The following is a 26,126-nucleotide window of genomic DNA, read 5'->3' as shown; positions in this document are numbered from 1 at the left end:
ACTATGTAGGGAATAGGGTACCATTTAGCACTTTGTTTATTTTATCCATTTAAGGTTGAATATTTTCCCGGTATTTTACAAATGTTCCATTTCGAGAATAAATCACTTTTCTCCCGGGTAACCCGGTGTTTCCCGCCAAAACCGGAAGTGTCATTCAAAAGCATATAAAGCATATAAATAGGCCTATGTCTGGATGTGATTAGAGCTTTGATCAAACATTCAAGTCTGATGCTACCTGAGCCTGATGAGCCATACATTAAATACATTTTATGAGCCCAAGCCCAAAAACGCCCAAATGATTGTGCTGTTGTACAATACACACAGTATATGATATAGGCTACTGCACATTACGCACGACAGAAAAAACATAAAAGCCCATAGATGTAGCTAGCTATATGCTCTCTTGGGTAAATAAATGAAACTAGCTCCAGTAGGCTAATCTTTTTGAGTGTGGACTTTATTACTGTACTGTATTGTATTATACTGTATTATATGGACTGGAATTACACACCTCGTTCTAACCATGATAAAGCAGGAAGAGAACATGTGATTCTAGTGCAGCACATGAGGCCTACAAAGTTACAAGTATAGGCTAGCGAATTAGATTTACATTTTGACATTTAATAGGGCCTATTTCTATAATTAGTAGGCTGACGCATATACACCTTTTTAATAATATTTTCCCTAATGTTATTAGCCTACCTCCTCTTTCTCTATCTATTGATGCTTCATTCCTTCCTCGCTTTCAACAGTTAAATTAAATATGTTTTGTTGTCCGTATCTTCATTCTAATGACGTCCTTGAAAAATATAGGACTAGAATTAGAGGCAGAAGGCTTTCACTTCTTTTCACGAAGACTGAATGGTTATGGGTCTGAATAAATAACTGCTGTAGCCTACCGCCATCGGGCGTTCGCTCTTCTTTCAAACTACCTGTGAGTTCTGTTGGCTGCTGTAACATTCAGCAAACAAGAGCATGCATCCCTCTTCGAATAGTCTATTGATATAAGAAATGCAGCAAAAATGTCCAGCAAGCTATTCTGGTCTAGCATTTAGACATTGCATATAATTTAACAGTTCCATTTCACATCATGCTATTCATATACATAATTTATTATAATTTACTGGCTCCTCGCAGTTATTTATCCCGGGAAAAGGGAGCGGTTTTGGGCGGTAAATCTCAGTAACCAGGTTCCCGCCATTCAACTCTAGTACCATTCCCTAAATATGAACCCCTGGAGGAAATCAGTGCCATTCCCTAAATATCAACCCCTGGAGGAAATCGGTACCATTCCCTAAATATGAACCCCCGGAAGAAATCAGTACCGATACAGTAGAGCTACAGGGGTAACTACAGGTAACTGCCAAAATAAAGGAAACACTGACCAAAGTCACATAGAAAGTTATAGATATGTCATTCTCATTGCAAGCAAGTCTAAGAAGCAGTAGATCTGTTCTATGTGCACTATTTCTATGCTTCCCGTTCTTACGTTTAATTTTTGCGTCTTTTACTTTCAGTTTTGTACCCCAGGTTAAAACAGCTGAAAACACAATACTTTTGGTTATGTCAAATATATTACTGAACAAAAATATAAACACAACATGCAACAATTTCAACGATTTTACTGAGTTACAGTTCATATAAGGAAATCAGTGAATTTAAATAAATTAGGCCCTCATCTATGGATATCACATGACTGGGCAGGGGCGCAGCCATCGGTGGGTCTGGGAGGGCATCGGCCCACCCACTTCGGAGCCAGGCCCAGCCAATCAGAATGAGTTTTTCCCCACAAAAGGGCTTTATTACAGACATAAATACTCCTCAGTTTCATCAGCTGTCCGGGTGGCTGGTCTCAGACGATCCTGCAGGTGAAGAAGCTGGATGTGGAGGTCCTGGGCTGGCGTGGTTACACGTGGTCTGCTGTTGTGAGGCTGGTTGGACGTACTGCTAAATTCTCTAAAACAATGTTGGAGGCGACTTATGGTAGAGAAATGAACATTAAATTATCTGGCAACAGCTTTGGTGGACATTTCTGCAGTCAGCATGCCAATTGCACGCTCCTTGATATGCCACACCTGTCAGGTGAATGGATTATCTTGGCAATGGATAAATGTTCACTAACAGGGATGTAAACAAATTTGTGTACAACATTTGAGAGAAATAAGCTTTTTGTGCGTATGGAAAAATTCATATATTTTGTTTAAACTCATGAAACATGGGACCAACATGTCGTGATTCGTGAGGACAAACATGTCGTGATTCGTGAGGTCCCTGGTAATTCCCAGCCCTAGTTAGTAAAGAGAAAGTGGAGATGCACTGCCTCTGTGTGTGTGTGTTCCAACTACTTTGTTTTAGCTGTGATGTAGCTAGCTGCTAGCCAGTGTGTGTTTTAGCTAGCTGCTAGCCAGAGTGTGTTTTAGCTAGCTGCTAGCCAGTGTGTGTTTCACCTAGCTGCTATCCAGTGTGTGTTTTAGCTAGCTGCTAGCCAGTGTGTGTTTTAGCTAGCTGCTAGACAGTGTGTTTTTAGCTAGCTTCTAGCCAGTGTTTGTTTCAGCTAGCTGCTAGCCAGTGTGTGTTTTAGCTAGCTGCTAGCCAGTGTGTGTTTTAGCTACCTGCTAGCCAGTGTGTGTTTCACCTAGCTGCTAGCCAGTGTGTGTTTTAGCTAGGTGCTAGCCAGTGTGTGTTTTAGCTAGCTGCTAGCTGTTACCTGCTGGCCGCTGTTCAACATACTTTTCTTTAATAACCATTTTCCAAGTGCCCCTAATCATAAAATGTATGATAAACTTTAAAATCTCTGGCACAGCGTAGCCATAAAAAGCACTGAATCGTCAACATCAGAGGGGAGAAAACCTGCAGCACGGAACAACACTGAGCTGGGCTAGAAAAAACATGATTTTCTGTGCTATTAGCAAGCCACTAGCCTGCCTGCGCTTCAGACCTGGGTTCAAACACTATTTTAAATAATTTCAAATACTCTATCTGTGCTTGTTTGAGCTAGCCTGAACCAATAGAAAAGTTACAAAAACCCCGCCCAACTTGTACTCTAAGCAGACTGAAACAAATGTTCAAAGCATTTGAAAGATTTCTAATAGTATTTGAACCCAGGTCTGCCTGCGTTTAGCCACACACTCAGAAGCCCCAGAGAAAGATGAAAGCTGAAAATCCCCTTGGAAAATTACTGTGTGTAAAACTGCTGAGGAGCTGAAGAGGGTTTGAGAGGCTTGTTGTTTGGGTTTTGAGGTCAGGAGAGGATCAGAGACTGACTGTCAATTTCCCTCGAGAGCAGAGGTCTCTTTTAGCCGACTAAAAGATCTGTCTGTCGCTAAATCAGTGTTCAATAGTCACTGGACTTTGCTCTATTGCATATAACAAATATGTATGATTCACATACAATGATGCTGAAGCAGAACCTGAGCAATTAAAAGTGTTGCGGACATTGAAGTACATTCAATTATGTTGAACACTGTGCTAGCCTATCGATACAGTACCTATCGATACAGAGTTCGCACATAAACGTATGTCTTCCAACTCCACAGCTCCTTGATGCTTTACCTCACACCTCAGTTAATGTAGACCTGACAACAGTCAGGGAGATTCAATTACTATAAACATGAGTCGGACAACTCACCCTGACATCATGGCCATTATCAGCCTTGTAGGAGAAGGCTGTGGGCCTATAGGTTACTATACTACTGTATACTACACTGGACACCCATAACTTACACACTGTGGCTACAGTATGTTCAAAATTAGCTTTAATTGACATTTACGTTATCAATAAAGTGACACCTCTTTTCACCTGCAAACTGTGAGCACTGTGCTGTAACAATATGCTCCGGCATTCTGTGTGACAGTCAGTGTCAGTATTTGAAATGCGTTGAACACGGTCTCTGTCACTGAAGTCTCTCAGGAGAGACGCGAGAGCTCCTGACCTTTAGTGCAGCTTTGCTCTCCTTTTCTGGGATTAATTTGACACTGGGCTGTTTTACGTCCATCTATAAAGATTAAATGTGACGGCTATTAGGGTGCTGTCGGCACACCGCCATGGAGCCACAGACCTCTTTCAACTAAATCAGTATGGGGAAAAGCCAACAATGGGATGGGAACACGGTTTACGATTCCCCTCTCGTTCCTCGTAAGTCCACCCCCATTCCACCTGCTTCTCTTGTCCAAGTCCCTCTCACTCACTCACTCACTCACTCACTCACTCACTCACTCACTCACTCACTCACTCACTCACTCACTCACTCACTCACTCACTCACTCACTCACACACTCACTCACACACTCACTCACTCACTCACACACTCACTCACTCACTCACACACACAAGCAAACACTTCGCTAACCCGTCTATATCCGATCTGTGCTGTGAAGCCTGTGTTAAAAGTAATGACATGTAATGATTCCTGGCACTAGATTTGCATCTGTGCTTTGGTCTCAGCCTCAGCCTTGCTCTGGTCTCAGCCTTTCTCTGATTTCAGCCTCAGCCTCGCTCTGGTCTCAGCCTCAGCCTTGCTCTGGTCTCAGCCTCAGCCTTGCTCTGGTCTCAGCCGTGTTCTGGTTCGTATAAAACCTCCCTTGGCTCAGGAATCAGATGGACTGTCACACCCCTCCTCTACTCTCCCTCTCTCCCTCTCTTTCTCTCTCTCTCGCTATCCCTCGATCTCTCTCTCTCTCTCCATCTGAATCTTACCCCCTACAGTGCCACTCCAAATCCAGCCCTATCCAGCCACTTCCAGATGAGGCCCTATCCAGCCACTTCCAGATGAGGCCCTATCCAGCCACTTCCAGATGAGGCCCTATCCAGCTAATTCCAGATGAGGCCCTATCCAGCTACTTCCAGATGAGGCCCTATCCAGCCACTTCCAGATGAGGCCCTACCAGCCACTTCCAGATGAGGCCCTATCCAGCCACTTCCAACACATTAAAGATTTACGCCAGGAGAGAGAGAGAGAGAGAGAGAGAGAGAGAGAGGCAGAGAGAGAGAGAGAGAGAGAGAGAGAGAGAGAGAGAGAGAGAGAGAGAGAGAGAGAGAGAGAGAGAGAGAGAGAGAGAATACTGGATATTTGAATTTGAATTGAAAGATGTAAATGAAGAATTTTACTATTCAAATGTGATGGACAGAGAGCCTTCTCCATATAGTGGGGACTCTAGAAACTCACACACACCACACACACCACTATCACACACCACTATCACACACCACACACACCACTATCACACACCACTATCACACACCACTATCACACACCACTATCACACACCACTATCACACACACACCACTATCACACACCACTATCACACACCACTATCACACACCACTATCACACACCACACACACAAACACACGCACACACCACACACCACTATCACACACACACCACTATCACACACCACTATCACACACCACTATCACACACCACTATCACACACCACTATCACACACCACACACACAAACACACGCACACACCACACACCACACACCACTATCACACACACACCACTATCACACACCACACACACAAACACACGCACACACACCACACACCACTATCACACACCACACACACAAACACAAGCACACACACCACACACCACTATCACACACACAAACACACACCACACACCACTATCACACACCACACACACAAACACACACACACACACCACACACCACTATCACACACCACACACACAAACACAAGCACACACACCACACACCACTATCACACACACAAACACACACCACACACCACACACCACTATCACACACACACCACTATCACACACCACACACACCACACACCACACACACCACACACCACACACCACTATCACACACACAGACAAAGAGACAGAGGAGGGAAGAGAGAAACTGAGATATCCTTACTTTCTCCTCTCCCTCTCTCCCCCACTCCTCCATTATCACATTCCCTTAGCCTGGCAATAACAAAACAGTGTGTAACTGTGTGTCTGAGCCACTCGTAAATGCCATCGCTCATCTACTCACAGTGTGAAGTAGACTCTCCAGTCCACAGAAGACACAGAGAGAAAGAGACCTCCCAAACCTTCCATAATAAAGCCATCACCTACAGAGAGATGAACCTGGAGAAGAGTCCCCTAACCAGGCTGGTCCTGGGGCTGTGTTGACAAACACAAACAGACCCCACAGAGCCCCAGGACAGCAACACAATTAGACCCAACCAAATCATGAGAAAACAAAAAGATAATTACTTGACATATTGGGAAAAAAATACAAAACAACAGAGCAAACTAGCTATTTGGCCCTAAACAGAGAGTACACAGTGGCAGAATATCTGACCACTGTGACTGACCCAAAATGAAGGAAAGCTTTGACAATGTACAGACTCAGTGAGCATAGCCTTGCTATTGAGAAAGGCCGCCATAGGCAGACCTGGCTCTCAAGAGAAGACAGGCTATGTGCACACTGCCCACAAAATGAGATGGAAACTGAGCTGCACTTCCTAACCTCCTGCCAAATGTATGACCATATTAGAGACACATCCTTCCCTCAGATTACACAGACCCACAAAGAATTCGAAAACAAACCCAATTTTGATAAACTCTCATATCTATTAGGTGAAATGCCACACTGTGCCATCACAGCAGCAAGATTTGTGACCTGTTGCCACAAGAAAAGGGCAACCAGTGAAGAACAAACACCATTGTAAATACAACCCATATTTATTTGATTTATTTTCCATTTTGTACTTTAACTATTTGCACATCGTTACAACACTATATGTAGACATAATATGTGTAATATTTACTGTTTATTTAACTTTTGTTTATTATCTATTTCACTTGCTTTGGCAATGTTAACATACGTTTCCCATGCCAATAAAGCCCTTAAATTGAATTGAATTGAGAGAGAGGGAGAGAGGGAGAAAGAGAGAGCGAGAGAGGAAGAGAGAGCGAGAGAGAGAGAGGAAGAGAGAGCGAGAGAGAGAGAGAGAGAGAGAGAGAGAGAGAGAGAGAGAGAGAGAGAGAGAGAGAGAGAGAGAGAGAGAGAATATGTTGATTAAAGCTAACCCAAACAAGACTAGAATATATGATTTATTTTGCAGATTCTGGAAATGTGTCTTTTACCTTCAACCGACTACATTAATGAAGAGGTGAGTTAGGCTGAAACATGAACTGTTTATTGTGCTAGGATCACTTAAAGGAGGTAGACTCCAAAAAAATGAAGATGTCCTTTTTCAAATTGCTTGTCAAGAGTAATATATTTTTTATGTGCAGTGGGGTAAAAGCCTTCCCTTATCCTCTCTGGCTGTGCCCCAAACGGCACCCTATATTCCCTGCATAGTGCACTACTTTTGACCAGAGCCCTATGGGAAGCAGTGCACCATATAAGGAATAGGGTGCCATTTGGGCTGCAGACTATGTATCACGGTCATAAATCACAGGAGTCCCAATCCAAGCAAAGCGAAAACAAATCCGTCCTTGGCCACTTCAAAGCATTGTTGCTTTATGACTTTATGGCCACGACTTAGACTTAGGAAATGTTTTGAAAGGGATTTTAAGTGGTGGGGAAATACTACATCTATTTTGTATATATATGGCACTTAGCTACTTACAGGAAATCTCTCAAGATCAATGGCCATGACTTAGTCTTAGGCAATGTTTTAAGTTTTTTTTTTATGTGGTGGTGGGTAAATACTATTTTTAATATCTATGATATCTATGCCACTTACTGGAAGTCTGTCTGGATCAAAATGATGGATAAAAGACTACACAGTAATAGGAATATACTGTACAATTTGAATGTTAGCTATTGGGTTCAATGAGTTTACTGGGCTGTAGCCCTATGTGAGTGTTGTAGGTTTGTGCAGCTGCTGCTTTCAAGGAGAGGAACACTAATCCGGACACTTATAAGAAATCCCACTATGACCTCAGACGAGACATCAAACAGGCAAAGTGTTAATACAGGACTAAGATCAAATCCTACTACGAACTATCATGGATTACAAAGGGAAACCCAGCAGCGAGCTGCCCAGTGACGCGAGACCAGACGAGCTAAATAGCGTCTATTCTCACTTCAAGGCAAACAACACTGAACCATGCATGAGAGCACCAGCTGTTCCAGACGACTGTGTGATCTCGCTCTCCGAAGCCGATGTGAGTAAAACCTTTAAACAGGTTAACATTCACAAGGTCGCAAGGCCAGACAGATTACCAGGATGCGTACTCAGAGCATGCGCTGACCAGCTGGCAAGTATCTTCACTGACATTTGTTATTGTGAGGTGGAAACGTCTAGGAGCAACAACGGCTCAGCCGCGAAGTGGTAGGCCACACAAGCTCACAGAACGGAAGCGAGTAGCACGTAAAAATTGTCTGTCCTTGATTGCAACACTCACTACCACGTTCCAAAATGCCTCTGGAAGCAACTGCCTCTGGAAGCAACATCAGCACAAGAACTGTTAGTGGGGAGCTTCATGAAATGGGCTTCTATGTCCGAGCAGCCGCACACAAGCCTAAGATCACCAATCGCAATGCAGAGCATCTGCTGGAGCGGTATAAAGCTCACCGCCATTGGACTCTGGAGCAGTAGAAATATGTTCTGTGGAGTGATGAATTACGCTCTACCATCTGGCAGTCCGACGGACGAACCTGGGTTTGGTGGATGCCTGGAGAACGCTACCATAGTGACAACTGTAAAGTTTAGTGGAGGAAGAATAATGGTCTAGCGCTCTTTTTCAAGGTTCGGGCTAGGCCCCTTAGGTCCAGTGAAGGGAAATCTTAACGCTACAGCATACAATTACATTCTAGACGATTCTGTGCTTCCAACTTTGATGCAACAGTTTGGGGAAGGCCCTTTCCTGTTTCAGCATACAGAAATGGTTTGTAGAGATTGGTGTGGAAGAACTTGACTGGCCTGCACGGAGCCCTGACCTCAACCACATCGAACACCGTTGGGATGAATTGGAACGCCGACTGTGAGCCAGGCCTAATCGCCCAACATCAGTCCCTGACCTCACTAATGCTCTTGTGGCTGAATGGAAGCAAGTCCCTGCAGCAATGTCCAACATCTAGTGGAAAGCCTTCCCAGAAGAGTGGAGGCTGTTATAGCAGCAAAGGGGGGACCAACTCCATATTAATGCCCATGATTTTGGAATGAGATGTTCGACGAGCGGGTGTCTACATACTTTTGGTCATGTAGTGTACATGTTTCAAGCAGCCCACCATAGTCCCTGTGCCCAAGAACGCCAAGGTACCTGTCTAAATGACTATCGCCCCATAGCACTCACATCTATAGCCATGAAATGCTTTGAAAGGCTGGTCATGGTTCACATCAACAGCATCATCCCAGACACCCTGGCCCACTCTAATTCGCATACCGCCCCAACAGATCCACAGATGACGCTATCTCTATTGCACTCCACACTGCCCTTTCCCACCTGGACAAGAGGAACACCTATGTGAGAATGCTGTTCATTGACTACAGCTCAGCGTTCAACACCATAGTGCCCTCCAAGCTCATCACTAAGCTCAGGACCCTGGGACTGACCACCTCCCTCTGCAACTGGATCCTGGACTTCCTGACGGGCTGCCCACAGGTGATGAGGGTAGGCAACAACACATCCGCCATGCTGACCCTCAACACGGGGGCCCCTTAGGGGTGCGTGCTCAGTTCCCTCCTGTACTCCCTGTTCATCCCACGACTGCGTGACCGTGCACGATTCCCAAACCATCATTAAGTTTGCTGATGACATGACGGTAGTAGGCCTGATCACAGACGACGATGAGACAGCCTATGGAGAGGAGGTCAGTGACCTGGCAGTGTGGTGCCAGGACAATAATCTCTCCCTCAATGTCAGCGAGACAAATGAGCTGATCGTGGACTACAGGTAACGCAGGCGGAGCACACTCCCATCCACATCGACGGGGCTGTAGTGGAACGGGTCAAGAGCTTCAAGTTCCTCGGTGTCCACATCACTAAGGAATTATCATGGTCCACACACACCAACACAGTCATGAAGAAGGCACGACAACACCTCTTGCCCCTCAGGGGGCTGAAAATATTTGTCATGGACCGTCAGATCCTCAAAATGTTCTACAACTGCACCATCGACAGCATCTTGACTGGCTGCATCACCGCTTGGTATGGCAACTGTCAAAGACCCCAGCCACCCAAGCCATAGACTGTTCACTCTGCTACCGCACGGCAAGCGGTACTGGAGCGCCAACTCTGGGACCAAAAGGCTCCTGAACAGCTTCTACCGCCAAGCCATAAGACCGCTGAACAGTTAATCAAATGGCTACCTGGACTACCTGCAATGACCCTTTTTTTGCACTGGCTCTCTTGCACTGACTCTACCCACACATACTTACACTGACACTCCAACACGCACCCACATACACACACACACACACACACACACACACACACACACACACACACACACACACACACACACACATGCATATTGATGCCACACACATACACACAAATACGCACATGTATATATTACCTCAACTACCCCTTACCTGCACATTGACTCAGTACCGGTACTCCTTGTATATAGCCTTGTTATTGTTAGCTAGTTTCTACTTTATTTGCACATTTCCGTTCTTTTTAACTCTGCATTGTTGGGAAATGGCTCGTAATTTCACGGTAAAGTCTACACCTGTTGTATTCGGCGCATGTGACAAATATTTTTTTTTATTGCATTATGTTACGTGAGTGTACCTAACAGCAAAGTCTATGAGGTCGTAGGCCTTTGAGTGCTGTGTAAGTGCTGTAGCTATGTAAGTGTTGTATATGAGTGTCAGACAACGATGGCGGGAGTTGTGCTATCCAGGCTAGGTTTGGGCGGTATACCGTATATACCGTAGAATGGGTTATTTGGAAATAGCCACAGGATGGTTTTTCAATACCGTCAATACCGTTGAAACAACTTCTTTTTAAGTAAATACCTGCAGTCAACTGGTGCAATATGTTAGGAGATAAAGAAGATCACGTTCATCATTTCACCTGTTTTTCATTGGGCAGATTCAATTATGTTGAGCCTCAGGGCACCGGTCTATGACCTGTGACGTGAACGGGCAAAAGCGGTGAGGGAGGAGTTACCTTCTCAAATCGAACAGTAATCTGCGCTGCTCGGTCATGTTGTCAACAAAGCAGTATTGTACATCGTCCAGAAACATACAACCTCTCTTTTCCATCAAATATATGTTTGAATTTTCAAACTAGTTTTCATTGAGAAGGCAGATAAAGCGTTTTTTAAATCAAAAGCAATCACTTTTGCATGTGAATCCTACTCATTACTCCACGTGCTCCTACGTTACTTTTTGCTTTGAACGGGGCACCTGGCTCATGCCTGGGAGGCAGCCCGGTTCCAAAATGAATGCAATCAACTTTCACCCAGTGCGAAATACACCTACCTGGGCGCCTGGTAGCTTAGTGGTTAAGAGCGTTGTGCCAGTAACCGAAAGGTCGCTGGTTCTAATCCCCGAGCCGACTAGGTGAAAAATCTGTCGATGTGCCCTTGAGCAAGGCACTTAACCCTAATTGCTCCTGTAAGTCGCTCTGGATAAGAGCGTCTGCTAAATGACTAATTATTATAATTATATTAATCGAATTCCCTCATTATGAAGCTTACCGGTAGTCCCAAGTCACGCTGTGTTTGTTTACGATGAGAGACTCGCTGTTGTACAGCACACGCTAGGTGATCTATTTACAGTATGGAATTCACAACTAAATGTTTGCCGGCTAGATATCGTATAACTATTAAGTTAACTGTCTAAAATGTGCTAAATGCTCTGCAGTTTTGCATTTGGTTAGCTAATTTAGTAGCTAGTTAGCGATCTAGCTAAGTGGTTAGCTTCTTCCAAAATCAGCCTTGCTGTCTAATATTTGTTTTGTCTGTGCAGTAAACTGTATAACTTTATGAGCTGGGATGTCTGTCCTGCAAATAGTTTAGGTCAGAGACTGTATAAAATGTTTGCAATGCACTCGTTAGCGTTTAGTTAGCATTCTCTATGGGATCATTGCTAACCTTCGGATTACAGCGTCTCAGTGGGGATGGAAAATACCGCCCCTTGTGTTCAGTGCCGTTATTACCGAATATCCCGGGAAGGTCGGTATGAAGGTATGACAATCTGGATACCACCCAAGGCTAATCCAGACACAGCCCAGACACTGTGGTGTCCCCTGGCATTCCCTAGAGGTCTTTGCTTGTATAAACTCTGTTCAATATTCACACGTGAATGTCTGAGAGGGTCAAGGAGGAAACACACACACAAACGCATGGACACGCGCGTACGCGCACACACACATACACGCATGTCATACAGTACACACACACACATGTACACACACACATGCTGAGAGGGTTCTGTGTCAAACCAGTCGAAAGGGAACCTCTCCCCTGACTGCAAAACATGTCTCCATTCACTTCTAAATACTTGGACACATTTTAAGAAAAGTCTAAGTCAATGACATCATATACAGTATCTATGCTGTATGCACCAGAAGTGACATCACTACTTGTATCATCAGATGGTGCTTTCAACACAAATGGGAACTCTGGAAAAAAACGAGGTCAAATCATGACGTCAGTGATCTTGAAGTAGGAAAGTCGGACCTCTAGAAAGATGCTCAAGTTTCCGACTTGGAATTCCGAGTTGGATGACGTTTAAAAAATGTTTTCCTAGTTGTTTTGAAAGCAGCAATACAATAACAAGAATCCCAAACTGGTCCATTCCTCTCTGCTCTATGATGACATTGGGGTGCTATTGTATGCGCTTCTGCTAGACTTTCGATACTCATTTTGGGTGTCGTAACGGTTTATATTAAGGTGCAGGAACACCACAATACTTTCGAGCTAATATTCTTTAAGAGGTGCAGGAGCACAAACAGTAGAAGAATGTAGGTGAAGGTCCAGTGAATGAGATCTGACCCCTCCTTTTTCTTTTTTGGGATAGTCATCTTGCACAGGAGGTTGGTGGCACCTTAATTGAGGAGGACGGGCTCGTGGTAATGGCTGGAGCGGAATGGGTGATATGGTAGCAAATACATCAAACACATGGAAGCCAATCCATTTGCTCTGTTCCACCCATTACTATGAACCGTCCTCCCCTCAGGAGCCTCTACTGTCCTTGGGTAAGATGGTTTTTTTCTGAGCACCAGTACAAGCTTCAGCTTGGGCTCCAAAGCGGGCCTCACCTGCAGTAGTTGTGGCTGCCAAGACCCCCCTCTCCATTGGGGTACTTGAGGGTGTTGTAGGGGTGCTGGAAGGTTTCGTTCCAGAAGAGGCAGGGCTTGCCCCCCAGGAGGCTCGTCTGGTTCTGCCAGCCCCTGTAGTCCTCTCCGTTGGCTGTGTAACATTCTAGCGAGAGAGAGAGCGAGAGCGAGAGAGAGAGCGAGAGAAAGAGAGAGAAAGAGAGAGAGAGAGAGAGAGAGAGAGAGAGAGAGAGAGAGAGAGAGAGAGAGAGAGAGAGAGAGAGAGAGAGAGAGAGTATTAAACAAGTGTTCACTGTGTTATTTGAAAAGGAAATCATCTCCCAGATATCACTATTTCTAAAACAAGCCATAGAAAGTTGGTTGCAATTTCAATTTAATCCTCCAGAAACGACAGAACAAATAATGCAACAAATATTGTGGTTAAACTCAAATATACTTACAAAATGTTTAAAAAAGGTATAATCTTTGTAAATGATATCATCGGTAGGACTGGTGGAGTTATGTCGCACATGCAGCTAACAAAAACATATGGAAATGTCTGCTCTACCCAAAATTACAACCAAATAATTGCAGCCTTACCGCAAAAATGGAAGAGGAAAGTGGAAGGAGGAGAAAGTAAGGAACTTGTCTGTCGGCCTTGCATTAAAGAACATAATTGATTAAGGAAAACTGTGATAAATAAAAAAGTATATCAGTTTCATTTAAGGACCAAAGGATTGACAGCCATCCCATATAGATTGCAAAATAGTTGGGAAGAGATTTTTGACGTACCGATCCCATGGCATAGTGTTTGTGAACTGATACGCAAAACGACACCGGACTTAAAACTTAGAATCTTTCAATTTAAATTATTATATAAAATTCTTGCTACCAATAGAATGTTATTTATATGGGGGATACAATCTTCCCAGCTCTGCAGATTTTGCTGCGAAGAGACAGAATCATTAGATCATTTGTTTTGGTACTGTCCATTTGTAGCTTGTTTTTGGACACAGGTCCAGGAATGGCTAAAGGATTGCAATATTTACCTGGAGCTAACCCTGCAGATAGCACTACTGGGTGATCTGAAAAGTCATAGTCAATCGATCAATAACATAATAATACTATTAGCAAAAAAAAATATTTTCAATTCACAATCTGTAGAAACAATGAGAATAGAAAGGTTCAGAACTTTTGTAAGACATCACAGTACCGTTGAAATATATATGGCAAATAGAAATCCTATATGGATGGTGTTAAAAGATAGATGGGAGGTGTTGAATGGAATTGAAGGATGGGACTAATAACAACTAACAACAAACAATAACAAGATAACTAATAATGTAGGCACGCTGTGTCCATAATAAGTATATAGGTTGTAGGTTGGGAGCTTTTGGGAAAGAGCACAGTTAGAAAGATATGGCATATAGAAGCAAAACGGATGGACATCATGAAAATGATCGGAGAGGTTGAGAGTAGAAGAAGTTCAGGAGAAAGAACAAACAAAATGTAATTATTGTAAAATTGACTGTGTCCATAAAATGTAGATAGTGGGTATGGGCTGGAAGTAGAGGCCTAGGCGTTGTTGTTCAGTAGTTTACTCCAAGTGGGGAAAGGGTGGCGGGGTTGGAAAGTAATAAAGGGGAATATATAACTTAACTTTGCGCCAATTTAAGTTAGATTTGACAAAGACAATCACCATGCCAACATGTTCTGATTGAACTGTACTAAAAATCTTAATTTTTTCTAGTAAATCAGTCGTAATTCAGATTATCATAGTTCATATTTGCTGTCCTTTTAGTTTTCTAATGTTGACCTGGGTAGGTTCTAGGTAATGCTGAGCTTTTAAATGAACCTTCTGCTGCAAAGGTTTAACAGTAGGCTAGCAACAGGTTCATAGACATTACAACCAGGTTGAATCTCTCAGGCAGGATGAAAACGACTACATCGACTATGATCTTTTGCTAGTTACAGCCACTTTCACCATGATCCTTAGCATTTTTTGTGTGACATTCAGTCCAAGGGGCCAGGGTTCCGGTCTAGAAGCACGGTTTCGACTGCTCCTACAGTTTTCGCTTCGGTACTGCAGTTTAACTGACACCCGGCCCAGAAACGCCCGGCCCAGAAAGACAACTTCCATACGGCCACATACAGAAGTCAGATTAGAACATTCCTAAAGATACACTATATTCATCACCTTTATGCACAAAGTCCCCAGATCCTGCATGGGTCCCCAGATCCTCAAAAAGTTATACAGCTGCACCATCGAGAGCATCCTGACCGGTTGCATCACTACCTGGTATGACAACTGCTGAGCATCCAACCGTAAGGCGCTACAGAGGGTAGTGCGTACAGCCCAGTACATCACTGGGGCTAAGCTTCCTGCCATCCAGGACCTATATATTAGGTGGTGTCAGAGGAAAGCCCAACAAATTGTCAAAGACTCCAAGTCTAGGTCCAAAAGGCTCCTTAACAGCTTCTACCCCCAAGCCATAAGACTGCTGAACAATTAATCAAATGGCCACCCGGACCATTTACATTTACACTGCTGCTACTTGCTGTTTATTATCTATGCATAGTCACTTTACCCCTACCTACATGTACAAATTACCTCGACTAACCTGTACCCCCGCACATTGACTCGGTACCGGTACCCCCTGTATATAGCCTCGTTATTGTTATTTTATTGTCTTACTTTGTATTTTAATTTTTCACTTTAGTTTATTTAGTAAATATTTTCTTAACTCTATTTCTTGAACTGCATTGTTGGTTAAGGTCTTGTAAGTAAGCATTTCACGGTAAGGTCTACACCTGTTGTATTCGGCGCATGTGACAAATAAAATGTGATTTGAAAACATCCATTCAATTATTCAAATAATTGGCGCTGAGGTCGATATTTTTTTCATCACTCTCAGCCAGAGACATTCAAATGTTATATTCATCCAACGTCCGCCATATTTTCTGATGAAGTGATGATGTCGTCGCTGCTCCCTGTGCACACTGAGTGCTAGTGTGTATGTGATGTTGGCCCGTATAAACCGGATGCAACCTGCATATAGATGGTCCATGAATTGGCGTATGCGAAAGTGAGTAGATTACCTTGAAAACAACAGGCGGACATCTTGGACACAGTCTCCAGTTCTTATTGTACCTTAGTGATTCAGCCCCATTCAGCAATATGGAGCGTTTCAAATTCAAATACTTCCGGCTTCATGCCGTTTTCCATAGGAATACGTGGATGACTTCAGCACTATCACTATATACTGATTTTAATGTGTATGACATAAAAACCTGTTTCAATTAAACACCAGGTCTAAATGAATTGTTTATGAGGTTTAAGGCTTGATTTGTTACATTAAATAACTCAGTAATGACTCAAAAAAAATGATGGCCAGTAAGAAACTGCTAGCCATTGGCTGCTAACAGCTGAGAACTGCTAGCTAACTGGCAAGCACAAAAACAGTCAACAACTTCGAGAATGAAGACCCCTAGAAATCGTGGTATCCCCCTCTTAGTGGCGAAAGTAAGACCTGACGAAAATGCACAGTCAAAGAGGAGAAGAATGATTCTGTCAAGGAAAATAGAAAACAGAAAAGTGACATAGTGTGTAAATGATAACACATTAGCGCAGGAAAATAAGAAATGGATTAAAAATGCTGGAAATTAATGTTTGATTTAAACAATTAACTTTGGAAAATGAGCAAAAGCTGTGTGCATTAAGGAAATAAAAACGGGCTCCATGTTAAACCAGGAGAAGCCACCAATTCCTTTCAGTGTCAAGTTAAAGTGTTTTGTAATTAAATCCGTTGAGGGCAGGCGCCACTGTTCATTCATCTCTACCCACGATCCATCAGCGGCCTGACCTGACAGGCTGCACCCCTAGTAAGGAGCTGGGGGGGTGTAGAGTTTCAGTAATTATGATGCCACTCTATTGTCTGTAAACTGTAAACGGCTCCTCTCCTCGCCCTCAGTGAATCAATTCTGCCAGTGTCTAGGAGCAGCTCAGTATCAACCAGGCATCATCAATCTACCCAGAGACTCGGTGAAGAGGAACATGACTTCATAAAAAGTAGCAATCCAGCTTAATAGTATTAGGAGACGTGTCACGCTCTGAGACGTGATGCGGCCCGTGTATGGGGAGTACAGAGAGAATGAAAACAGAGATGATATCAGCTATCAGTCTGACATTCAGAGGACAGATTAAAAGGTTGTCATGCTGTGCATGTATTTGTAAAGTAATGTAGTGTGTGTGTGGTGCAGGAGTGTTTGGGGGCCAGTGCATTTATGAGTCACTCGTATCCCAGACCAATCACATCCTGTCTGCTTTATTCTCTGCTCCCGTTGTCTCAGACAGACAGGCAGGCAGGCAGACAGACAGACAGACAGACAGACAGGCAGGCAGGCAGGCAGGCAGACAGGCAGGCAGGCAGGCAGGCAGGCAGGCAGGCAGGCAGGCAGGCAGGCAGGCAGGCAGGCAGGCAGGCAGGCAGACAGACAGGCAGGCAGACAGGCAGACAGGCAGGCAGGCAGGCAGGCAGGCAGACAGACAGACAGACAGACAGACAGACAGACAGACAGACACACAGACAGACACACAGACAGCACTATGCAGGAAGTGTTGAGGCAGAGGCTCGCATGAAAAACAGGCCATGTCTCTGTCCTTCAAACTGGGCCTTCTCCTCACACACTGAGTGTAGATCGATTACAACGACTAAAGTTATTGTGCCTGCTTCACAAAGCACTGGATCAGAAAAGGAAAGATAGAAGCCCAAAGTGACTTTGTGAAATATCTCCTCTCTCCTCTTCCTTTGGTAAACTTTAGTGGAAGTTTACTGTTCAGTGTACGACAAAGGTTTTTGGCTCTGCTCCTGCTGCTGTTGCCACAGTCATATCCCTGCTGTCTGTGGAGAGGCTAGCTAACTCTTGCAGGATGAGATGGTAAATATGGCAGCATTTTGCTAGCGGCTGGGCCGGGGGCTTGATGTGGTCTGGAGGCACAATTTTCCTGTGGTGGGAATGGGAAGTAGCAGATCTGCAGGGACTTAGAGAAGTGAGGCCATCATAAAGATGAATGGACAGTTTAAAAAGGCCTGCGGAGCGGAGAGGAGGGAGGGAGGGAGCGCCATGCACACGTCCTTCAAAACAAAAGTCCAACCCGCTGTAGGCTGGGAATACGATGGAAGATCCAAAGACCACTTACAACTAGGTCCCCAACCCAAATGGAACCATTTTCTCTATATAGGGCACTACTTTTGACCAGGGCCCATCAAAGTGTCCTCTGACCTAATTCCCTTCTCTGTCAGCATGTGACCGTGCCACTTGTGTCACATGATGAGGGCCTTTCTTGTGGTGGCATCACTGCCTGATGGGAAACAGAACCAGAGACCACGACCGCATGAAAGACAGAAAGCTAGAGAGAGAGAGAGAGAGAGAGAGAGAGAGAGAGCGAGAGAGATCCTACAAATAGAGTCCGGGAAAAAGGAGGAGGATGGAGGACTCGCCCCAAACCTCAACCAGCGAAGTGGTACTCTCTCAGGATCCCACACAAACCTGAGAAACAAGAGCAGAGTCTTAAAAAGGAAAGAGAGCAGGATAATCGACTGAGCTAATCGCCCTGTTATTATATTTGTCAGGATTAATTACTTCCATACTGATTCTTCAAATAGTGCTTGTTGGCAAGCGATGGAGGGAGAGAGAGAGGGAGACAGACAGAGACAGAGAAAGAGAGAGAGAGACAGAGACAGAGAGAAAGAGAGAGAAAGAGAGAGAGAGAGAACGAGAGAACGAGAGAGAGAGAGAGAGAGAGAGAGAGAGAGAGAGAGAGAGAGTTGGGAGCTGGTGTGCTTGGCCAAAGACCTCTATTTTCATGTCATCTGACCATAGCACAGCCTGTAGTTTGATAAACGGCATTGGCACTTGGGTTGGAGCCGGTGCTATGGTCAGATGACATGAACATAGAGCTCTTTGGCCATGCACACCAGTGGTGGATTTGGCATTGAAAAACAGAAGCATATGCAGAAAAGTACCTCATACCTAGAGTAAGATATGGTGGTGGAGCATTCATGTTGTGGGGTTATTTTGCTTCCACTGGTCCTGGGGCCCTTGTCAAGGTCAACGGCATCATGAACTTTACCAAGTACCAGGACATTTTAGCCAAAAACCTGGTTGCCTCTGCCAGGAGGCTGACACTTGGCTGCAAGTGGATCTTCCAGCAAGACAAAAACCCCAAGCACTAATCAAAATCCACAAAATAAATTGACCACAAAAATCTACATTTTGCAATGGCCATCTCAGTCTCCATTGAATCCTCTGGTTTGAATTTGAGGGCAGTCCGTAAGTGCAGACGAAGGATATCAAGGAAGCTTCTGTCTAGAGGAATGGTCTAAGATCCCTCCCAATGTGTTCTCCAATCTCATAAAACATTTTAGAAAAAGGCTCAGTGCCGTTATCCTCGCAATGGGAGGGAGCTAGAGTATTGAAAAGAGGGGTGCGCACAATAATATACACTGCTCCAAAAAATAAAGGGAACACTAAAATAACACATCCTAGATCTGAATGAATGAAATAATCTTATTAAATACTTTTTTCTTTACATAGTTGAATGTGCTGACAACAAAATCACACAAAAATGATCAATGGAAATAAATTTATCAACCCATGGAGGTCTGGATTTGGAGTCACCCTCAAAATTAAAGTGGAAAACCACACTACAGGCTGATCCAACTTTGATGTAATGTCCTTAAAACAAGTCAAAATGAGGCTCAGTGGTGTGTGTGGCCTCCACGTGCCTGTATGACCTCCCTACAACGGCTGGGCATGCTCCTGATGAGGTGGCGGATGGTCTCCTGAGGGATCTCCTCCCAGACCTGGCCTAAAGCATCCGCCAACTCCTGGACAGTCTGTGGTGCAACGTGGCGTTGGTGGATGGAGCGAGACATGATGTCCCAGATGTGCTCAATTGGATTCAGGTCTGGGGAACGGGCGGGCCAGTCCATAGCATCAATGCCTTCCTCTTGCAGGAACTGCTGACACACTCCAGCCACATGAGGTCTAGCATTGTCTTGCATTAGGAGGAACCCAGGGCCAACCGCACCAGCATATGGTCTCACAAGGGGTCTGAGGATCTCATCTCAGTACCTAATGGCAGTCAGGCTACCTCTGGCGAGCACATGGAGGGCTGTGCGGCCCCCCAAAGAAATGCCACCCCACACCATGACTGACCCACCGACAAACCGGTCATGCTGGAGGATGTTGCAGGCAGCAGAACGTTCTCCACGGCGTCTCCAGACTCTGTCACGTCTGTCACGTGCTCAGTGTGAACCTGCTTTCATATGTGAAGAGCACAGGGCGCCAGTGGCGAATTTGCCAATCTTGCTGTTCTCTGGCAAATGCCAAACGTCCTGCACGGTGTTGGGCTGTAAGCACAACCCCCACCTGTGGACGTCAGGCCCTCATACGACCCTCATGGAGTCTGTTTCTGACCGTTTGAGCAGACACATGCACATTTGTGGCCTGCTGGAGGGCATTTTGCAGGGCTCTGGCAGTGCTCCTCCTGCTCCTCCTTGCACAAAGGCGGAGGTAGCAGTCCTGCTGCTGGGTTGTTTAAGTGTTCCCTTTATTTTTTTGAGCAGTGTATATATTGTGATGTCACGAGAGGCTGTGTCCTGGAGGGACGTTACATCCCCCTGAGATGGCTGCAAACCCAGACAGCTATGGCTCCATCTGCTGGTATGGTCGGGAACTCCAACCCTCTATGGCCAATCTTCCCGCGCAGCTGAAACCAATCAGGAGCTGATGAGCTGAAGGTTTGTTGAAGGGAAGAGACACGGTCTCCAAGCGGGGCTCTGGAGGACAAGAGTGCTGCACGTCCACTTCCATGAGGAATTTAAGGATTTGGAGATACTTACCTTTGGGAAATACTCACCTTTGGGATATATGCACCTGTGGAAATACGTGGGGGACATTTGGAAGGACGTTTTGCTGGGTTGGCCACTAGCTGCAACGTGGAATATAGTAAGACTGGGGAAAAGTTATTTGAGCGAGGGAGAGTTATGATTTTGGATGTGGAAGAGACATCCCTGAACTGTTAACCCTGAAAGAGCCACCAGAGTACAGAATTGTGTTATACTTTCGTTAGTTTCCCAAGACCTTTAATAAAATCCTTGTTTTGGTTGAACCTGGTCTCCTTGCACTACTTGAGCAATCCCGCTGAAAGCTGTGTAGCCTCTCGTGACATCACAGATGGTGGAGAATACGGGCACGCTCAAGCGTTAATAGTGCATGTCAGAGGAGGATACCGAAGGTTTGATCACCCAGTTTTCCAAGTTGGCCGTAGGCTCCCCGCCGACTGAAATGGAGGACATATTGAAAGCCCTTGTTGCTGGCCAGCAAGCCCAGATGCAAGCAAACGTGGCTCTCTTGGATGAGCAAAAGAAAGCCAACCTTCTGAAGGCAGAGGAATTGCAGTTGCAGAGACAGAGGGTGGTCCAAAATACCCGCCCAATAAAGGCAAGTGACTTTATATCTAAGATGGGAGCTACCGATGACATTGAGGCATACCTGCATGCATTTGAGGCCACGGCCACTAGGGAAGCCTGGCCCAAGCAACAGTGGGTTGGTCTGTTAGCCCCCCTTTCTAACCGGGGAATCGCTGAATGCTGTCCGGGACCTGGGCCCTGACCAGGTTACCGACTATGATGCCCTGAAGTCTGAGATCCTCAGCAGATATGGACTCACAAAGTTTGGTATGGCCCAGCGCTTTCACAGTTGGACCTTCCAACCAGACCAACCTCCTCGGGCGCAGATGCATGAACTTGTCCGAATCGCAAGGAAATGGCTGGATCCGCAGAGGAATACAGCAGCGGCGGTGGTGGAGGCCGTTGTGGTGGATCGTTACCTACGCGCCCTGCCTTATGAGGCAAAACGGTTCATCAGTCAACAGGCCTTGACCACGGCTGATCTGACCGTGGAAGCTGTGGAAAAGTACCAGGCCACAGCGGAGATGCTGAATGCTTCCCGAAAAGACCCCAGGAGTGCGGCCCCACCACAAATGGGAAAAACCCGTCCAAAGGACCCCAAGGTCTCGAACCCCGCCGCGTCAGGACTTATCCCGGCTCCAGGGGGAGCCAGAAACCAGGCGGGTCCAAGAAGAGTACACCAGGATGGGGAACCTCGACAGTGTTACCGGTGTGGGGAGATGGGACATATCTCCTGGCAGTGTGGGAAACCAGCCGATGAACCTATGCCCACTGCGGAGTCCTCCAGCTCAGCACCCACACATCGTTTTGCCTCGCTCTTGGGAGTCGTAGATGGCGGCCCAGATCGACCCCCCACCTGCCCGGTAACTGTGAATCACCATGATGTGGAGGCCTTACTGGATTCTGGTAGCCGGGCCACCCTGGTGCGTAAGGATTTGGTGGGCCCAACGTGTCTGACCCCGGGGAAAGTCCTCCCAGTTTCCTGTGTCCATGGGGACACCAGAGAATACCCCATTACTGAACTTACAATGACCAGCACACGGGGAACCATACACACGACGGCGGGGGTGGTTGATTCCCTCCCCGTCCCTGTCCTAATTGGACGAGACTGCCCAGCCTTTTACCCACTCTGGAGAGAGTCTCAGGAGAGGATAACCCGAGTACCTCGGAAACGGAGAGGCAAGACTCATCCCGGGAAGGCTCCGGTGCAATCCTCCGAATTACTCACTCCCGCCCGGGCTCTGATAGGGATGGCAGGTGCCCAGACCGACACAGAGACGGAGCTACAGAATCTGGACAAGGAACTGTCTGGTCTGAAGGCGACCGCTGAGAGGTATCGTTTGTTAAAGCAACAGTTAGACATGAAGACAGAAGAGTTAGATATCCTCCAGGCTAAACTCCAACAGAGCTCCTTCCATAAGCAACAGGAGGAGCTGGAGAGGCTGCGCAGGACCATCGAGGAGTGTGAGGAGACCCTGCGCAGTAGTAAGGAGGTCCAGAAGAAGGCAGAGGAGAAGTACAAGGTGTTGGAGAACAAGATGAAGAATGCGGAGGCAGAGAGAGAGAAGGAACTGAAAGCTGCTCAACAGAAGCTAAACTCTGCTAAAACCAAGGCTGATGCGTTCAGTAAGAAACTCAAGGAGAGACAACAGGAGGCTGAGTCCCTGGTCCTAGAGTTGGAGGAGTTGAAGAGAGAGCAGTCTGGCAAGCACCACGGCAATGCAGACGCCCTCTCCCGGCGTGATGCCTTCTTCGCTGCCTTTACCCCGACGAGGACGTCGGTCCCGAGGAGGGGGATGTGTGATGTCACGAGAGGCTGTGTCCTGGAGGGACGTTACATCCCCCTGAGATGGCTGCAAACCCAGACAGCTATGGCTCCATCTGCTGGTATGGTCGGGAACTCCAACCCTCTATGGCCAATCTTCCCGCGCAGCTGAAACCAATCAGGAGCTGATGAGCTGAAGGTTTGTTGAAGGGAAGAGACACGGTCTCCCAAGCGGGGCTCTGGAGGACAAGAGTGCTGCACGTCCACTTCCATGAGGAATTTAAGGATTTGGAGATACTTACCTTTGGGAAATACTCACCTTTGGGATATATGCACCTGTGGAAATACGTGGGGGACATTTGGAAGGACGTTTTGCTGGGTTGGCCACTAGCTGCAACGTGGAATATAGTAAGACTGGGGAAAAGTTATTTGAGCGAGGGAGAGTTATGATTTTGGATGTGGAAGAGACATCCCTGAACTGTTAACCCTGAAAGAGCCACCAGAGTACAGAATTGTGTTATACTTTCGTTAGTTTCCCAAGACCTTTAATAAAATCCTTGTTTTGGTTGAACCTGGTCTCCTTGCACTACTTGAGCAATCCCGCTGAAAGCTGTGTAGCCTCTCGTGACATCACAATATATATATATTTTTTAACCTCTTTCTCTGAGCAATTGTATTAGTATAAAAGTATATAAATTCCCCATGTAGATCAGTATTTGTATTATTTATTTTAAACAGTCTTTTTTGCTCATCTTTATCAAGGGTGCCAATTATGGACCCCACAGTACATCTAACCTCTGCCTTCATCTGTTCCATGCTGCTTACCGCTGTTAGCTGCAGCCATTACTCTGCCAATACTGTTCTGCTGCTCAATACTAATGGCATGCTAACCAGCAAGGCCAAGGCCGTGGAGGGCCAGCTGTGGGCTAGAGACCCAATCTGAAGGGGACCCAGCTGGGACCAAGAGGAGAGGAGGGTGGGGCACTGGTCTGGTTCTCTTTTCTCACCAACAGCATCATCAAACATCAAACACAGTAGTGAGATTTAAGAGGAGGAATGATCAGAGTAGACTACTGCAGGAGGGCACCGCATTCCAGAGGGAAAAAAGTAATACATTTTTACAGATTAAGTGTTACGTTTTATAGAGCTATAGTAACTGATTTCCCATGAGGGGTTTATTATACAGTATTATGAGGGATTTAGATACAGTATTATGAGGGGTTTAGATACAGATTATGAGGGGTTTAGATACAGATTATGAGGGGTTTAGATACAGATTATGAGGGGTTTAGATACAGATTATGAGGGGTTTAGATACAGATTATGAGGGGTTTAGATACAGATTATGAGGGGTTTAGATACAGATTATGAGGGGTTTAGATACAGATTATGAGGGGTTTAGATACAGATTATGAGGGGTTTAGATACAGTATTATGAGGGGTTTAGATACAATATTATGAGGGGTTTAGATACAGATTATGAGGGGTTTAGATACAGATTATGAGGGGTTTAGATACAGATTATGAGGGGTTTAGATACAGATTATGAGGGGTTTAGATACAGATTATGAGGGGTTTAGATACAGATTATGAGGGGTTTAGATACAGATTATGAGGGGTTTAGATATAGATTATGAGGGGTTTAGATACAGATTATGAGGGGTTTAGATACAGTATTATGAGGGGTTTAGATACAGATTATGAGGGGTTTAGATACAGATTATGAGGGGTTTAGATACAGATTATGAGGGGTTTAGATACAGTATCACAGCATGGGTATCAGTGGTTCAGCCTACCTACCTGATAAACTCATCCCTTCCACTTTTTACTGAATAAACTGATTATCAAAGTATCCTTACAAGGGTGAATGGAAGTGCCAACGTGAATGGAAATGTGAGTCCTATGCACACATAAGTGAGAGATCTCCAATCACTGTACCAAAGTCTTCCTCCAATACGATGATTATTCTCCTTTAAAAACATTGTCATTTTGTTAGTGGACCAAATAGGGGAGCAATAAAACCATGAAAAGAATAGCCTCAACAGCCTATAATCCCCACACACCACACACCCCAACCCACCACCTCCCACAGCCCATGCTATGCCAAAAGGGGTTCAGTAGCACCTATAAAACAAGTGTGTGTGTGTGTGTGTGTGTGTGTGTGTGTGTGTGTGTGTGTGTGTGTGTGTGTGTGTGTGTGTGTGTGTGTGTGTGTGTGTGTGTGTGTGTGTGTGTGTGTGTGTGTGTGTGTGTGTGTGTGTGAGAGAGAGTGTGTGTGTGTGTGTGTGTGTGTGTGAGAGTGTGAGTGTGTGTGTTCTAACATGCCTCCTATTTTTATTTCTGCTCACCCTGTTATGGGAAGAGATTAATGATGCCAGTGCTGGGCTACACACACACACACACACACACACACACACACACACACACACACACACACACACACACACACACACACACACACACACACACAGCCCCAAAATCCCCCTTTTGAAGTTTCACTCAGATCGAAAGACAAGCATGAAGAAAGAAAAGTTGTCTCAAGCTGCTATTTGGCCTTCAATTAAAGTGTTTGACTGATGTCGGATAATCTATCAGAAAATATATCAATGGGGATAAAATATCTACCTTTATAACAATCACCGCAGGGTTTGGAATTATGTTTGACAGAACACAGCAGTACAGATGGACTGAG

General features: G+C 45.3%; 1 protein-coding gene across 1 annotated transcript in view; it reads right to left on the bottom strand.

The window, feature by feature from the left end:
- LOC121530793 (kremen protein 1-like) overlaps nucleotides 1-26,126 on the bottom strand; it is a 94,387-nt gene that overhangs the window by 34,521 nt on the left and 33,740 nt on the right. Inside the window, exon 2 of the mRNA XM_041836030.2 lies at nucleotides 13,196-13,358. Coding sequence (XP_041691964.2) covers nucleotides 13,196-13,358 — 163 coding nt within the window. The remainder of the gene's footprint in view (nucleotides 1-13,195; nucleotides 13,359-26,126) is intronic.

This window comes from Coregonus clupeaformis, chromosome 18 (genome assembly GCF_020615455.1).
Source record: "Coregonus clupeaformis isolate EN_2021a chromosome 18, ASM2061545v1, whole genome shotgun sequence".
Lineage (NCBI taxonomy): Eukaryota > Metazoa > Chordata > Actinopteri > Salmoniformes > Salmonidae > Coregonus > Coregonus clupeaformis.
Note: the sequence above shows the minus strand (reverse complement) of the source record. Positions and strands in the feature narration are given on the sequence as shown.